General features: G+C 38.1%; 1 protein-coding gene across 1 annotated transcript in view; it reads left to right on the forward strand.

The window, feature by feature from the left end:
- The window catches only part of PIK3C2G (phosphatidylinositol-4-phosphate 3-kinase catalytic subunit type 2 gamma), a 138,359-nt gene that overhangs the window by 70,203 nt on the left and 50,940 nt on the right, over window positions 1-17,216 (forward strand). The window contains 10 exon segments of the mRNA XM_056511614.1: window positions 1,661-1,841; window positions 3,377-3,466; window positions 5,584-5,633; window positions 5,635-5,671; window positions 7,797-7,819; window positions 7,821-7,924; window positions 9,652-9,788; window positions 11,823-11,856; window positions 11,859-11,962; window positions 11,964-11,992. Coding sequence (XP_056367589.1) covers window positions 1,661-1,841; window positions 3,377-3,466; window positions 5,584-5,633; window positions 5,635-5,671; window positions 7,797-7,819; window positions 7,821-7,924; window positions 9,652-9,788; window positions 11,823-11,856; window positions 11,859-11,962; window positions 11,964-11,992 — 789 coding nt within the window.

The following is a 17,216-nucleotide window of genomic DNA, read 5'->3' on the forward strand; positions in this document are numbered from 1 at the left end:
GAAATAAGGAATGATGTGTTTGTCCTCTGCCAGGAGTGCAGGTGCTCTCAGGTTGTGAAAGGCTCAGCAGCCTCTGTGTGCTGAGCTTTGCCTTCCACCAGGCACTGCAATGACAACTTTTATTTCCTTGGGATGCAAAAAGTAATTATTTGTTTTTACTGGTCTACAGGGGAAAAAAAAAAAGTAATTTCAGACTTCTCCAGAGAGTGTTGATGATAAACTTCTCATATCACTCCCCTTTCATGTCTAGGCATTTCTGATACAAGCACCACTCATTCTTTAAGGGTTTTCAAATCCTCAGATGTTCAGAGGTTTTGTGCAACTGGAAAGGCTTTTCAGAAACTGGTAGGTGACATTGTTCTGCCTTGAATTATTTAGGAAAAGAGGACCTAGGAAAATCACTGCTTTCTATAAGATCCCTCATCACCAGCAGAGGCATGTGCTGCAGTAGCAATACTCTCATGCCTTATATATGATTTGAAGGAGCTGAAGACTATATAGAAATTATAGTTTTTCACCCTTAAATATGAGTGCTTCAAGTAATTTCTTGGTCTAGCTTCTTTTTTTTTTTTGTGACATATTAATATGTGACATATTCATTCATGGGATGTGTCTTTAAAGTCAAGAGCTTCTCTAATTTCTATCCTGTGAAAAGTAGAATTATTTTTTAGGTCGGGGAAACTGCATTAAGGTTCAGACATTTCTGAGGAATTTAAGGTTTGAGATGTTCTTCAGGGTGAAGCAGTGAGGGGGCGAGTTCACACAAAGCCAAGAGCACTTCAGCAGTCCTTGAGGCAGAGGGAAATCCCAGGTGATGGGCAGGATGTTCTAACAGTACAGAGCTGGTGATTCCAGCTACACCTGCTAAAATAATTCAAACAGTGTGCAAAACCTCGGGCCTGCATAAGGAAAACATTTCCCAAAGATTAATTTGATCAACTAAAAAAACCCCTCTAAACTCCCCAGCTTTCCTGACCCAAATAAATGTGTAATTAGACTGCATGGTGATTATTATTAAAAAGAGTATGGGTTTGGTTTTATTTCTGACTTTTATGCTGACAGTAACTCCAGTTCCAAAGCTTTTGCAGGCTTCAGAAGAGTTTTGCTTTAGACCAGCACTTACCAGGAAAGAACAAAATAAAATGGGCTCATTTCACTCCTTTTAGCAGTATAGCCAATTTCAGAAATGACTCCTCAGCTTAAAATAGTGAAAGTTTCTAGAAGTGATGGTACATCTGAGACTGAAACAGCCTTTAAATGCACCTCCTAGCTTTAATGTGTGCTTGCTTGTATAAATGAACTGGCAGGAGAAAAAAAAAATATTTAGGGATATATATTTAACACTGGACTTCAAAAATGCAACTTCTTTTCACTTTGTTAACTTTTCTTGCAGAAATAAACAGCAATATGGGCATTGCACTATGTACGACAATTAGAAATGACAGTTTTCTGTTTATTCAATACATTTAGAATCTCATTATTTATCAAATGGGACTTGAGTCTCATTGCCTACAAGCAATAACATTTTTTTTTTATTCTCTGCTGCCCAAAGTGACCAAGAGTAGATTAGTCTGGAGTTTATTGTTCCTGCTGGAACTGATGTATAATAAAATTCATTTTTAGATACACAGATTTTTTTTTTCCCCTCTCTTTCCTTCAGGCTGCTGAAGAATTCAGAGAATGATGTTCATTTCAGAATGTGCTATAAGAAACTACTGGCTGCTCTCCAATTCTGTGCTGGACAAGCCCTGAAGAATAAGTTTTCTAAGGAAGAAAAACTCATCAGAATTCTAGAAGACATTGCCACAAAAGTGAAAGCTGCCAGAGACCCAAAAAGAAAGGTTTGTTAAAAAATATTGCCCCTTCCTTCTAAGTTTCTGTAGGGAATTTTATTTTTTCTAAGGTAACACTTCTTTCTTTTAATATCCTTTACATAAATAAACCAAAGATTAAACTTTTTACATATTGAAAACAGGTAACACATAGATATTTAATGGGACAACTCTCATCACTACTACTCTTGAGGTCTGCAGATCTTTTAATTTAATTAATTAATAATTAATTTAAATTCCTTCATTGGTGGCTTCTCAAATGGACTTGGAGGTGGCCAGAAATAATAGCACCAAGGCTGATTATCATTTCACTGAGAGGACTGCTCACATTCAGCACCTCATCCCAAAATATTTGAATCTTTAGAGCTGCAGTGTTTCTTGAAAGCTTTACTAAGGGTTGTTCTTGGCAGGCTGGACACATCCCCATTTCTTAGCAAAGACAACCAGAGTGGAATGTGGTTAATACCTCAAAAATAGCTCTCAGCAATGAACACTGAACACATATCTGCAGAGATGCCTCCTTGGCAGTAAAACTTGCAGTTCTCTTCTGCAGTGGGTGCAGCTTTTATATTGCATAGGTGCATTTCCAGTTCAGAACTGTTAATTTTCCAGGACAGCTGCTGCTGCTTACCTGGTGTGTAAACCTGCTTCTCGTGGAAGTCTCAGCAAGGCAGAGCAGAAAGCCAAATAAAAATATACTTGCCACTGCTGGTTGTCATGAACAGTCTCATGAATCTCTCTGCCTTGTTAAGGATTCAAAGATTTTCAAAGGGTTTCTCAGAAAACTCTCAGTGCTGCTACTGAGATCAGCAAAGCAAACACGGAAGTAAAAAGACAAAAATATTTGCTAAAGGAAAATCCACCTAAAGAAAAAGAAATAGTAGTAATACATTATACATCAGTGATGCATAATTCAGATTTTAGAGATTAATCTCAAGGCTGCAGTTACTGTGATACTGAGAAGCTCCCAAACCTTTCACTTAGCAGAGGCAAGAGAGATCAGAGTGTTGAGGCAACAAGCAGCAAGTTGGGAAGATCAGAGGAAAAGCAATAAACCCCATGAGATACAAGGCTGGTCAAACCCTAGAGAAGGGTGTTGAATCACAGAATCACAGAATGCTTTGGGTTGGAAAGGACCTTAAAAATCCTCAAGTTCCACTCCCCTGCCATGGGCAGGGCACCTTCCACCTGGTTTCCCTGGCAGAGATTCTTTCTGACATCAACCTAAACCTGCCCTCCTTCCATTTGGAGCCATTCTGTGTCCTGCCACTCCATGCCATTGGAATCAGACTCTTTCCATCTGAACCTACTGGTAGCACATCTAGGCAGAAAAACAGCATCAGTGTGGAGTAAAATTATTTCTAATATCCCAGTGTGACCTCATTAGCTGTTGCAAGGTCACATGGATGCTACTGGCTCTGGAAACTGCATTGCTTGTTTAAAGTACAGAAAGACAATGCAAATAAATAAATAAATAAACTAATAAATAGATAAAAGCTGCTTTTGTGTCCTTTCATGCTGCCACAGTGGTTCCTGTGCTGCAGGAGGTGTGGAAGGTGGAGCTCAGCTGACTCCAGGAGGTGAAGCTCTGCCCCCTGAGCCCCCAGCTTGCTGCCCAAGGCATAGAGCCAGATGTAAGTGCCATCCATTCCATTTTCCTTTTTGGGTTTTAGCATTAAGGGGAGAAGGAGAGAATGCCTGCATTGACCAGGAAATGATGATAGTGATACTGAGCATGAACCACCTGTTTGATTTACACCCAGCCTGCTCTCCTCCAAAGCAGGGACAGGATGGTGGGGTAGGTGCTGCCTGGGTGTTACACCAGCCAGAGATTTCAGCCCATTCCCAGCTCAGCTGCCCTGCTGGCATTGGCAGGGGCACCTGGAAGCCACCAGGCAGCCCTTGGCACAGGGGTTCACTCCCCCATGTAAGGTATGGGAGCAGCAAAAAGTCTGGAGCCAGCTGTCTGCTTGCCCAGCTGGCTGAGAATTGTTAAAAATATGAAATATTCACACTGGCTTATCTGTATCTACAACCCCTATTAAAAATGACTTAGGGATAAAGGAAACAGCAATGCTCTTCAGTGTTGCTTGACTTGACTTTGACTTGAGCACTAAGATTCAGTTATTCATTGCTCAAAAATATTTTCATAAACAACATAATGCCAGGAGTAATCTGATTCATCTCTGGAGAAGGAAAATGTATCCAGCATGAAATAAAAAGCAAACCTGGACAGCCATATATATAACCAGTTATAGCTGCCTAATTACAGCAATTTGTGCTCTGTTTTTGTTCTCTGGCTCATTATCCATAGTAGACCTGATTCTAAGAGGTGCTGATCCCTTCAATTGCCTCTGACCTGTTTTTTTCCAAGTAATTGCTGTTCAGCCTTGATCTGGCTGAGAACAGAGGTCTCCCAGCACCCCACAGGCTTGGGGGAATTGTGTGTGATACAAGTCAGAAGGATTTGAAGCCTGCTGCTTCTCCCTGCTTTCAGGCTTTTGGAAATAATGACTAATGGAAAGGTATCTCACCATAAAGTCATGCTATTTATACTGCCCCAGCTTGGCTGGACAGATAGAAAAATGTTTAAATGTAATATCTGAAGAGATATTTTTCCTTTCATTTTCCTTATATCATTATAGACCATTATCTTTCTATAAATACATGTAGTTTCTTGATTGGACTGTACGTCAGTATAATCATGCAAATTGGAACTTTTAAGTGCTTATAATTAACTAAATTTAATTCATTTTGGTGTCATCTATTGATTTTACCAGTAGCAAGCCCTGCTCCCAGCTCTACCAGAGTCACAGCAACCTTTCAAGCACTCACTGAGACATTTCAATCTGCAGAATTCCTTGGGGAGAGGGGCTCAGGATCTCATCTGTGATGGTAACTGGCCCATCTCAGAGCTCTGCTGTGGCTCAGACAATGTTTGCCACACTTTAAGATGCTCAGATGAAAAGCAGCAGACAGCTGAGTCTGGAGGAGCTCTGTATCCTCCCTGGCACTGCAAGGACAGCAGCAGCTCTTGTGGGTGCTCATTATTCCCAGGAACCAGGCTATTAACTCTTTAGATGCTTTTGAGGGGTTTTCCCATCCCCTCCTTGGATGTTTTTAATAAGGGCAATAATTCCACCCCAAACTCTCACAGGATTTGCAGTGCTTGGCTCGTTAATGCTTTTTGAAGCCCTTTGAGATCTTCAGGTGGAAGGAGCTGTAGAGCATGAAAATTGGAGTTTGTGCTTAATTAAGATGAATTCCAGATAAAATAGAGAATGATTTCCAAAATTTCCTGTATCCCCAGCCAGAGTGATGTCATCAAAGACATTGTCAGGTTCTTTGCCTCCCTGTCAGGTTGGCCAGGGATGGGTTTGTTTCAGAAAACAATGAGACCAAAGGCTTTTCAATGCTTTAAGATTCATTAGATTAATTTTATATAATTCATCCACCCAGTTCCAGGCAAAGCTTATTGAAGCCTGGGTGAAAATGATAAAACAATTAGTACATAAAATATTATCTGTTCATATGGTTTGATATTTAAGTGAAGCAGGTTGTCTGGGGAAAAGAATTCCTTGTTTTCCAGACCCAATGAAACAGTCAATAATATCAAGAATTATTTATTTTTTCTGCCAGTGCTCCTGAGCAGTGTTTAAAGCTGGAATCTTTTTCAGAGGTATTGTATTGGCCTGGTATTTTGTATATGTGACACTGTTGTTCTTCTGTCTCATCTTTCTTTCCCCTGCAGTCGTGTTCTTATTTTCCATCCAATGCCTTTCCCTTAAAAATCTCCTTCATCAAATGCTCCAAGTGGAAACATCAATGTTAGTTTTAAGGTATGTTCTTTCACTAATCCTCAGGTCTTTTGCTATATAAAATGATCATTTAAAATTCACCTAATTTATGTTTTAAACCTTGAGTCTGGGAATACTTGATTTAGCCCTGCTGCTTGTTTATCCCTATTGCTGTTGACACTAGAACTTGTAATGAAATATGTTGAGGCAACACACTGAAGTGTCACCTTTTTGATCAGCAGAGAGTCAAACAAATTATGGCAGTTTTTTTTTTTCCCTTGGTGAAGACAACCAGACTAGAATATAAACTCATATTTTAAACCTAGTTTATTAATGACATCAGAGTCAGAGGGCAAGTCTCAGAGAAGAGATAGATCAGAAAGACTGAACCCTCAGCCTTGTCCATATGTCTTTAAAAAAGCAAAATATTGGAGTGTGAGAGGCTCCATTTCCCACACAAACCTAATTCTGCACGTGGGGGAATGGGCTGAGGGGCAGGGAGCAGAGGAGCTCAAATAAACTCTGGCTCAAAATAAACTCTGCTTTCTTTTGCTGTTGTCACCTAGAAAAGCTTCAGAGCTCAGGGCAGTCCGTCCACAAAAGACACTGCATGCATTCTAAAGTTAGTTAGTTCTTAAAAAGAATAAGTGTCTTTCCTTGAAGTGGGTGTTGGTTTTAGAGATGAACACAGGCTCATGAAATGGCTGATGGGTACAAAATGTTTGGTTGCCAATGGTAATTTTCTTACATATTTTGCAGAATCATTTTTCCAAATGAGAAATCTAAAAAATTAATATAAATAATTAAAAAAAAAAAAAAAAAAAATAATCCATGCTGTCTTAAATTAACTTGCCCTTTTGAGCAGCTGTGATTCTCAGAAATAGCAGTATGCTTTCCAGGCCTGCTAAGGGGAGAAATTAGCAATATTCAGTTTTTCTGCACTTTTAGAAACCTGGTTCATATGCTATTCCATCTGAGACTCAATATGAAGTAGCAGGTTCCTACCTTGAGCAAACACCTGCTCATGGGGCTTTTAGACAATTGCATTGGCTCTACTCAAACTTTTTTTTTCCTACTTAGTAATGTTCAGCAACCAACTCATTGTCCAGCTGCTGGAAGTATTAAAGGTGCTGTCACCTTCTCCTGCCAGAAAAACGTGTTAAAATAGTTTTTACTTGTACCACAGTTCCATTGCTGATTCCTGACAGATAACTCATACATAAATGAGAAGCACAATAACTGATAAGGGTATCTCACTAAATTGTCTTCCTGCTGTATATTTGAGGGAAGGTAAGTGGAGAAAATAAGATTTTTTTATTTTTTTTTCAATTTTTTTTTTTGCTAAGAAGAATTATTTGGAGTCAAGATTACCTTTTGATGAGAGAAAAATAGATTCAATTATTTTATCTTTTTAAGATGAGTTTATGTCTCCTCAAGTTCTTATTTCCTGGCAGTAAATGTCTGTAGATTGGAATGCTTGTGTAAAAAGAATGTAATGAAAGAATAAAGCACTTAAAATATCAATAAAATTATGTATTTTATGGAGTGAATGGGGGGAAACAAATATCAGAGCTGTTGTTTTCACAGGCCATTTACTCAGCCATGGGTGAAAATAATCTCTTCATTAATTCTTACAGCTATAATTAAAGCCCCATTTCACTGAGATTATTGTTTGACTAACTCCATGGGGAGAAGGGTCATCACTGCATCACTGCTTGGAACTGAATATGAATCATGTAATGGATAAAATGTAAAATTGTGACAAAATTCCCTTGCAAATACCAAGTTGTGATGCTTAATGTTAGCCAAACTGTCATTTGTGCAGAGGGATCTAGCATTAAGTAGACTTTAAAATGTTACTAAATTAGGGTCCTACCTCTGGATTAAATTTTCAAACTCTAATAATTACATGGGAATAATAAGCAGAAAGGCCACAGTTAAGCAGGGATCATTTGTTAGCATCTCAGTGGCTGTCAAAACTCCTCCTGTCTGTGTGTGCCATCCACACGGTCCTGACACAGAAAGGTAAGTAGGAATTTAAAGGAAAACAAGACAGAGTTGTATGAATGTAGCTGCTTAGGTGGCCAAAAAAAGTCCCAGTGAAATAGGGCATTATTCCTGTCTGGTATTGAAGGAGAAAACTGATTTTCATGTGCAATTTTCTCAGATAGGTGATGATCTACATCAAGATACTGGTTCTGCAACTTACTCGAGTGATGGACAGCACTTGGCTCTGAGAGGGGCTGGATATGCAAATGATCCTTTATAGGTGTTTATCCACAGGGAAAGGACAAGGTCAGTCTCAAATTTCACAAGGAGCCTGTATTACATTATTCATGTTCCATGTAAACAGTGGTGCATAAAATTTATTTATTCTGCCTCTCTAGAACTCTTTGGATTTTGTAGCAACTTAGGCTAGAATTTTCCAAAAGCCTCAACACTGTCAGCTTGCAAAGCATTCTTAAATTCACATATCAAAAAGAGGGCTTTGGAGAAAATTGGCCACAGCTACTGAAGTTTTAATCCAGTCTAGTCCTACACAGATGCTTAATTGAGCCTAGATGTGTGTGGCTACACAAAGTACCTGCAGACAAGCCATGACAGCTTTGTGCTGTTGATTTTGAAATATTATTCTTGTGATTTATGCTGCTTAGGGCAGGCCTGACTCATCTGAAAGCTCAATTTCTCTCTTTTATGGTTGTTACAGCAGAGCTGTAGCAGGGGTACCAATTGCTTGCTGTAGAAATCTGCTGACAGCAGTAAGCTGCCTATATTTCCCTGACCAGATCTTCTACTGGAAATAATCCTAGCTCCAACAGAAGGCAGATGTATCCAGATTACCCTCTGCACAAAAGCTATTAAAGTGGAAAAATTAAAAGAAAATCATTGCTTTCTGAGCCACAAAGTGAACATAAAAGAGGAGGAATGATCTAAAGGAAATAAGAGAAAAGCATAGATGAGTTCAGGCACAAGGCATGTGTTTGTGGTGACCTGGAAAAAACTCCTCCCTTCTTCATAGGGACGGGAATCAAAGCTTGAAAGCTTCTCCTTCAAAGGCACATAATACAAGAATTATGTGTAATGGCCATGACATTATATATAGGCTCTTCTATACACAAATGCCTAATTTGATGTTTGCCAAGGGAGATGCAGGGATCATCTGCAAATCACATTCTCTCCCTGACAGTCTCTTCCTTCCAGCACCACAGCAGCAGAAACCCCTTCAGTGCCTCCCAGCTTTTCCAGATGTCTTTCCTCATGAGTTTACATCAGCTTTAAAATAATTGATTTACAGTTAGTAATTAAGGATAAAGGACAAGTGGTCACACAGGACACACGTTTGGGAGGTTTGACTTTCTCCATGGCCATCTTTCCCACACAAGGGGGATGAGGGATGGTAATTTCATGGTCATGCAGTCACAGGAATCACTTGTCACTGAAACTCAGTGAAAACTAGAATTTCCAGGCATGGTGAAGTAGAGGAGCCCATCACCAAGTGACATTCTTGGAGAAATTCCTCCCTGTACTGCAGAGAGCACACATGGGACAGGCACAGAGGGCTGGAAAGCCAAGTCTCAGGAACAAAGAACTTCATATACATTAGTAAATATCTGATCCTACTTTTATTTTATTTTTTTTAGTTTTGTATGTATTCTACCCACTTTGAATCTCACTAAATTGTTCACCTTTTTGGTACCTTGAGGCACAATATTGTTATATTATTGTTATAATATCCACAATATTGTTATTGATGATTTTATTTCTCCTTAGCAGAATTGGTCCTTTCCACTCAGTGCCCTTTATCTCTAATTTCCAAAGAGCAAGTGTAAAACAATACTGATCTATATACTGAATTCATTCATTTTAAAGCTTTTAATTTTTTTGGTTTTGGCTTTTTTTTTTTTTTTTTTTTTTTTTTTTTTCTGCATGGAATGCTCAAACAACAGGCAATATGCATTTATTGTCTCCCTGTGTTTTTAAAGTTGAGGATTTTTCATGCAAACTCTTTTCCCTCTGATTAGGACTGGTTCAGATGGTGCCAGATGCTACCACACTAGCAAAGATCCACAGGGAGTCTGCACTGAGAGCACCACTGAAAGAAAACACAATTTAAAAGTGGTTTCACCATCACCATCCTCTGGAATCGAGTTACCAAGAAGTAATCATCATAATGAAACTTATTACACATTTCATGCTATGCCATGGGGTTAAAAAAAGAACCAAATTCAGTAGGCAGCAAAAAGAGTGGCTCAGACACGAGACAGACAAGTCTCATGCAGAAAAACCAGGGAATGCACTTAAATGCCACTCTCTGTCTAAGGAAATATTGCTTTTTATCAGGTGCATGGTATTATATTATATTTTCTATAAAAATGTGTTATAGAGATGTTTTGAAATTTAGTAGTAAGGTGAAGAGAAATTGAAATAGAAATTGTCTTGAATTCAGAAAATTTTTTTTTTTTGGTCAGCTCTTTAACTTTTTTCATTTTATATAAACCATAAAAATCTTGGGAGATTTCCTGTAATTAGGAACAACCATGCCAATACCTAGAGTTTCAGAAAGCTGTTTTATCAAAACCACCTAGTCATAGTTGAAATACAGAAGATCATGCTTTTTATATCACATGTTCTTATGGCATTTCATTTCTGATTTTATGAAACTAGGTGTTCTGCATGAGCCAAACAATTGGAAATTTCATTTACAGAAGCAAAGGTTTTCCAAGGAAATCTTTCTATCAATTCCTTGTTGGGTGGAACATGTTCTGAGGCCCCTGAAAAATTTTCAATTTTTGTGTTTCTGGGACAGTCTTTATAAGTCTGTTTTCCATGCAAATGATAAATTAGTGGACAAAATTTTAAATTTAAAGGAATGCTTTAAGTATTTAGCACTCTGAGAATGAAATGCTTTTATAGCAGTTTGTTAGTAGATGTGCATTATAAATATGTTTGGTAAACTATTATTCCATAGGCATTTTCTCATCCACATTCTGACTATGAACACTTGAACTCATCATGTGTCATTTGATTCTATTAAACAGGAACAATCTGAGTAGAATGGGGATTTTCTTACAAGTTTGTGTGTTTACAGTTTTATGGTAGAAGTGTAGGACAACACTTTCAATTCAAAATCGAGATACTGCTAATTATTGATTGAAAACTTGATTTCTTGCTACTGCTGCTGTTTGCAAACAACACCATTAATGTGGAATATTCTAAAACCAATTCCTATCCAATTTCTTCCAATTTTTAAAGTATATAAGATGCAGTCAGATCTGATTACATAGGGAATGCATAAAATTACTACTATGCATTCCCTTTGTGCTTGCTAGTGAATGAACCTTTCTCTTTTTTTTACTCCTTCATAATTTTTTACTCACACAGTACTGGATCTAAGGTGCTCAGAAAACTGGTCCAGAACAAGCTTTAATATCCTTATTTTACAGCTGGGTGAACAAAATCATAGAAAGCTTCAGTGTTTTATCCAAGGTCATCAAAGTGAGTAAGTAGCAGAGTTAGACATGAAATTCAGCAACTCTTGGGCTGTGGCCTTGGCATTGCAGGTGGCACCCTGCATCCCCAGGGAATTCCTGAAAGCCTAAATAGTCATTTGCCTGGCTAAAGCAGCTTTTCTCCAAAAACATCAAGATCTAGATTAGGGATGGTTTGGGTTTCTGTATTGCATTCTATGCATTGTGATTTAGGCTCATGGGACATGGACTGAGTTCTGGAGGAAAAAAAAAAAAATCCATGTAGGTACAAAACAGTGCATTGGATGTAGAACAACTTTTACAAAGCAAATGGTTATATTTGTGCATTTTCAAATAATTTCCTGACAGTTGTTTTTGCAATTGATTGCAGAAAACTGAACAGAAAATGCCACTTCCTTCCAAGAAGCTTTTATCTTCTTAAGCACCTTTGCCTTAAAGTTTTCTGTAGACTTTCAGGTATCTTTGGAACAGAAGTGAAACCTCATGCATAAAATTGTTCTTGTACTGTAACTTTGAAATGTTTGAGTGCCATCCCTATACCATTCCTACTCAGACCTGTCTCAGGAATCTCTTTTCAAAATTGCCTGGTAAAATTTTACCAACAAGCACAGCATTTGTAAAATTACGTATAAAAATAATTATTAGCATCAAAAATATATCTGGATATGTCATGTCTGGATATTTCATTTTGTTTTCCTCACTAGGCCATAAGGAATTTCTTTGATTCCTGTGCTGGCTGGTTGTTGTTACCTTCATCCTGGGAGTTTGTGATGGACACAGTGACAACATAATGCTGACAAAAGCTGGACACATGTGCCACATAGATTTTGGAAGATTTTTTGGATCATGCACAAATGTTTGGCAGCATCAGAAGGTCAGTATCTATAATAACACACAGTAAACTTTAAAGCAGTGGTCTGAAATTTCTCAGCCTTATCAACTCCCATAAAAAAATACAAATGAGATTATGCTTTCTTCTTTTTTTTCTTCCTGTATTTTTCAAAACAATGTGTTTTTGTTGTTCCTGGAAACATCTCAAAAGTGTAGGATTAAAATATGCTGGAGATCCCTTATCAGTGTAAAAGAAAAAATGCAAATCCTTGTTTGGCCAGGAATTTAAATGATGTATCTCAGCAGTGACCAGAACACAAAAAATCTGATGTCCATTGTTTTTTTTTCCCAACAGAGGGTTCCTAAAATGGATCCAAATCCATGTATCTATCTAATTGACAAATTTCTTCCCATATTCAGAGAAGGAGCCAAATTTTACAAATAGACATGGAGAATAATTGAATTATGCCTCTGTGGGTAAATTTGCAAGATTTTTCATTATCTTTTGTAGTTCCACATCAAACCACACTGAGCTCAGGGGCTGTTTTGCCAATATCTGATTGCCTTGGTTGGTGTGATGTACCTGTGCCATGCTAGGGATAAATAAAGCAGCATGACCATCTATCCAAGCTCCTAAAGGGAACATATTGTGAAGGAATGAATGGAAATGGAATTAGGACAGGATAATGGCAGTATGTCCAAAACACAAAGGAGCTGTTATAGCAGAGTAAAGAATGGATGAATGATCCCTTTTAGTGACAAGATGAGCAGTATGTGTATGTCTTTCATCCATGTTTTCTAAAAATTTCTACAACAAGTATCAGAATTAAGTTTGAGCTAATTTTTTTTTTTTTTTTTTTTTTAAGCTGGCCTCTGTCTGCACTAGACTATCTCAGTGTGTTAGACAGACATAACAGCATGGGAGTATTGATATGAGGGAAGCTGATGAGGATAATAAGTACTTCTAAGTCAGGCAGTCAAAAGATTTACTTGCTGTGCTTAGAATTATCATCCATCATTCAAGATCTGCACCCTTAATCCTCTTTATTTGCTGTGGAAAGAATAAAGCAGAGCAGAGTAATAAAAACACACTCGTGCACACTCCTTGTCAAGTGCTGCATCCTTCTCTACAACAAACCTCCTATTGGAACACAGCAGGAATTTCCTTGAGCAGCAATTTTACATAAACAAAAAAATACCTAGTGGAGTGAATGATAGGATGGAGCAAAAAGAGGGGGCACAACAACCAAATTTAAATTATGTGTAGCAATAATAAAAATAGATTTTAATGTCACTGTTTTACAGCTCAGTTATACTACACCTTCCTATTAGGTCTGTGAAAACTTAAAATATAGTCACTTCCATAAGCAGCAGCCTCTTTTCCTGTTTCTCAGTGCAGTGTGCTGCTTTCAAACCACAGAATAAAATCACATATTTACAGCCTCATTCATGGACTGCCCTCCTGATTCCTTAGGAAAATTGGGTCTCCCACATAAGAGCAGGTTGAAATCATGGGGCAATCATTATTTTCCTCAAGCCCACATGCAACTGAGCAGATACAGCATTAATGTTTTAGTAATTTATGAATCACTAACATCTATTAATCACATTATTTATTAATGACTATTTTTCTCATGAGTTATATGCACTCCCATGAAATGTAACATTATTTGGAACACAGGGATATCACATTTTACAGGTCACAGATTTCAGGTTCCCTCAAAATTTGAAGCTCTCAGTGCTGCTTGTATCTGCTCATTCTCACAAGGCAAGTCCTGAAACAGGTTTGGCTCTGGTTTCTTTAACAGCTCTTATATTGTACTTTTATTTGAGTTTGTATTCGATTTTTATTTGAGTTTTTTGTGCTCCCAGAATATCATACTCTAAAATAATATTGACAAAAGAGCAGCATTAAGCTGACATGATTCATCCAGTCATGCTCACTTTTGCATTCCTCAAAAAGAGATCAGTAAACCTTCCTAATTCCTCCACTCATCTTTAAATGATATCCAATACTTCTGCTCAGTTCTGGTTCCAAGTTAAAAATCTGATATGAGAGTGGAAAGGAATTAGGAACTTTCTTTCTCCATGTGCTTCCCAGTGCAGTAAATTCTTTAAATAGTACTGATAACTCTTCTTTCCTTGGATCTAGAGCTAATATTTCACAAGTGTTGGAGTTTCATGACCTGTTTAACCAATAGAATAATAACAGAGAGCTTGGCAGAAGAATAATTCCCAAAGTCCCATAGGAAACTTTCCTACTGAACCATGATATTTCATTATCTTCTCTATTTTTTTTAATCACACTGAATGACACCTTTTTTTAGCAGTAATCAAATGCTCCTTTCATTCTCTAACCCAGCCTCCACTTTTGACCCCACATTCCCCCAGAACAGGCAAGCCTGCAGGTGCACTTCTTGTTTAATTTCTTCATGTAACTGCCTTGTTCTTCATCTGCTGAGTGTCCTGTGGTAATCATCCCAGACCCACTCACACAGAAATGTTTTCCCAATAATCCTCCAGGGCCAGGGCAGGCACCAAGTGCTTTGGCTCCTGGGTTCACCTGCCATGCTTTGCTTGCCTTTGTTGTTATTTTTTTTCCCTTTCAGTTCTGACCATCTCCTTTTGAACATTCCCTCCCTGGTGAATTAAGCAGCAAGAGATTTATTTAAATCCTGTGCTAACTGAACTAATCCAGTCAATCCCCACTAGCAGTCACTTCCAGCACTGTCACCTGTAATTTTTCAGTCAGGGTGTGAGTGTGAGGCTTGGTGGCAGGACACAAAGTGTGCAGCTCATGGCACACTGTCAATCCCCCTTTGATCACCAGTGTCCATTCTTCTCTTTAAATACCCAGTCATCCTGATCACCCCCAGCACTCTCTGGCCCTTTCATTTCCCTCATCTGAACCACAGAGACCCTCTTGTCTCTTTGCCAAACTAATCCTGGCTCTTGGCATGGTTTTCCCAGAATTTAAATCTGCTAAGCTGGTTTTCTTCTACACAGTTAATTACTGGAGACAGCCTAACTATTCCTTTGGGAAATTCCAGTTATTAGGGAACTTTCAAAATATGGGAAAATTATGTTTCCTGCATTTTCTTCCTAGGTTGGTGTTTTATTATAATGAGAAGTATTTCAGAGCATCTGAGTATATAGAAATGTAGAAGTGTCTCTTTTTATTCTGAAAGTGATGCATTTCATCTTTAGTGCTAGTTACCTAAAATGTGTGTTAATGTCTCATTAGAAGTGTTGATAAAAAAAAGATTCTGATATTTCTTTCTAAAACAGAAATGTTGGCATGTGGACATGGAAAAATAAGTTGTATCTGCATTTTGTCATTGCATTGTATCTACATTTTTTCTCTTTTTCCTAGAAAGACAGAAAAAATAGGGAAGAAGGAAGAATTTGAGAATAATAGATTTTACTTTTTGCTTTTTACCCTTTAAAATTTTATTTAGACTACTCATGTAGAGTCAAAAACTTGAAAAAAAAACCTTGAAAGTATAATCACTTTTTGTTTTCTAAATTTGTGCATGAAAACTTGTACCAACCTGTATTACATGTTGAAAGATTTCAGTGGGTATTTTCAGTATTAAGAATTCATTCTCTGTAGTTTACATTTTATTTTTCTGACTTGATAACTCTGGATTTATGTGAATTGGTAACTCCTAATTCTTTGCCACTATTTACTTTCATCACTTCCTGAATACCACCCTCCAAAAATCTCTGTCTGAAACCCTGGAAAGATTTAATTTCATGACTGAAAGCACCTTAGTAGCCCAGATGATCTTAACAGGATTTTACAGATGTTTAAAGTCTGCCATCCACATCAAGAATGAAAGGGGAAATATGCACAAAACCCCTGTAGGTGAAACATCTCCAAAGCCTAAAGGGGCATGAATTTATCAGGGAAGTTTATGACTTTTGGAAGTCATGTGCCCAAACTGAGCAGCACAAGCAGGAGCTGAGTCAAAGTTCAGAAAGGGGCTCAGATGCTCTTCTGCTGTCCTTGTCTGCCCTGGGGGCAGGGCTTTGTTCTTGCTGGCTTTTTCTAATTATTGACCCTGGATCTTAGCTTGCCCTTTTCTATGTTGTGTCTTTGCTTGGTTGGTTTTTTGGATTTTTTTTTTATTTGTTTGGGTTTTTTAGGGTTTGTTTGTTTGTTTAATTAATAGCCTCTTGTGGAGGGAATTCAACTGAAATGCTTTGAAATCAGAGTAAGTTATGTTCACTGCCCACTTCACATTTCAGTGTTTTGGTTACCCTTTTCCAGGTACTCAGACAGCTGGGGGAGGCAGTGCTGTGTTTTCCACAGAGTGTCTGTGTGGATTTGACCATGTCCAGTCCTGCTCCTGCAGGACACTTGTTCTTGTTCTTGGATTGAGTTTCCTGGAAACCAGTTCTTGTCTGCTGCAACTCTCAGAATCCTTCTTGGCTTTTCCTTCACTCCAAGGGTGGCATAAACTGCTTTCCTACCTTCACTTTCTTGAAGAAGTTCTCAGGTATTTATTCCTGTAAATAATCATGTGGGCTGGAGAAGTCACTTGGTGCTTCCAGAGCCACCAGCAGAATTCCCTCTGCTCTGGGAGATTGCCTGCATGAGGTATTTGAGTGACTTCCTATCAAATTCCCCTCCTCTCTCCTCTTCCCTCCTTCTCCTTTTGTTACCTGAGATTTTTTGTAGGATATGGCTCTAGATATGGGGAGTTCAACAATAAAACAGAAAGAAAAGGAGGAAAAGACATCATGGCAGTGTCCATTTTGATAATGGCTTTATTTGGTGTCCTTTTCAAAGTGTAACTGCTTTTAGAGATGTGTATTTTCTCCTCCTGGCTCCCATCAGAAGCTCTGTATTGTATCACCCCTTCCTCTGAAAGCTTTCTATACACACTCTTTATGTTCAAGGGAGCTGTTCTCACTCAAACATACATTTATATTCAGGGGGAGCTGTTCTCACACACAGTCAAATATACATCAAGCACTTTTAAATTAATCTCTGCTTCTTGGTCTTCTTTTTTTTTTTTTTTTTTTTTTTTCTTTCTTTTGCTTGTTCTGCACACTGTGCCTTTGTCCTTCATCCTTAACTGGAAAGCATACTGATGTATTTAATTCATGTAGGATTTCATCCCCTGCCCCGAGGAATTTCTTTGCAATTCAATTTCTTCATCACTGGTTTATTTCTGTATTTTGCCTGGTGATATACAAATGCCCTGCAACCATCTATTGCTGTGTTTTCTAAATATCCATCTCATCCTGAAAAGGCCTGT

Source organism: Oenanthe melanoleuca, chromosome 1A (assembly GCF_029582105.1).
Source record: "Oenanthe melanoleuca isolate GR-GAL-2019-014 chromosome 1A, OMel1.0, whole genome shotgun sequence".
Classification (NCBI taxonomy): Eukaryota; Metazoa; Chordata; class Aves; order Passeriformes; family Muscicapidae; genus Oenanthe; species Oenanthe melanoleuca.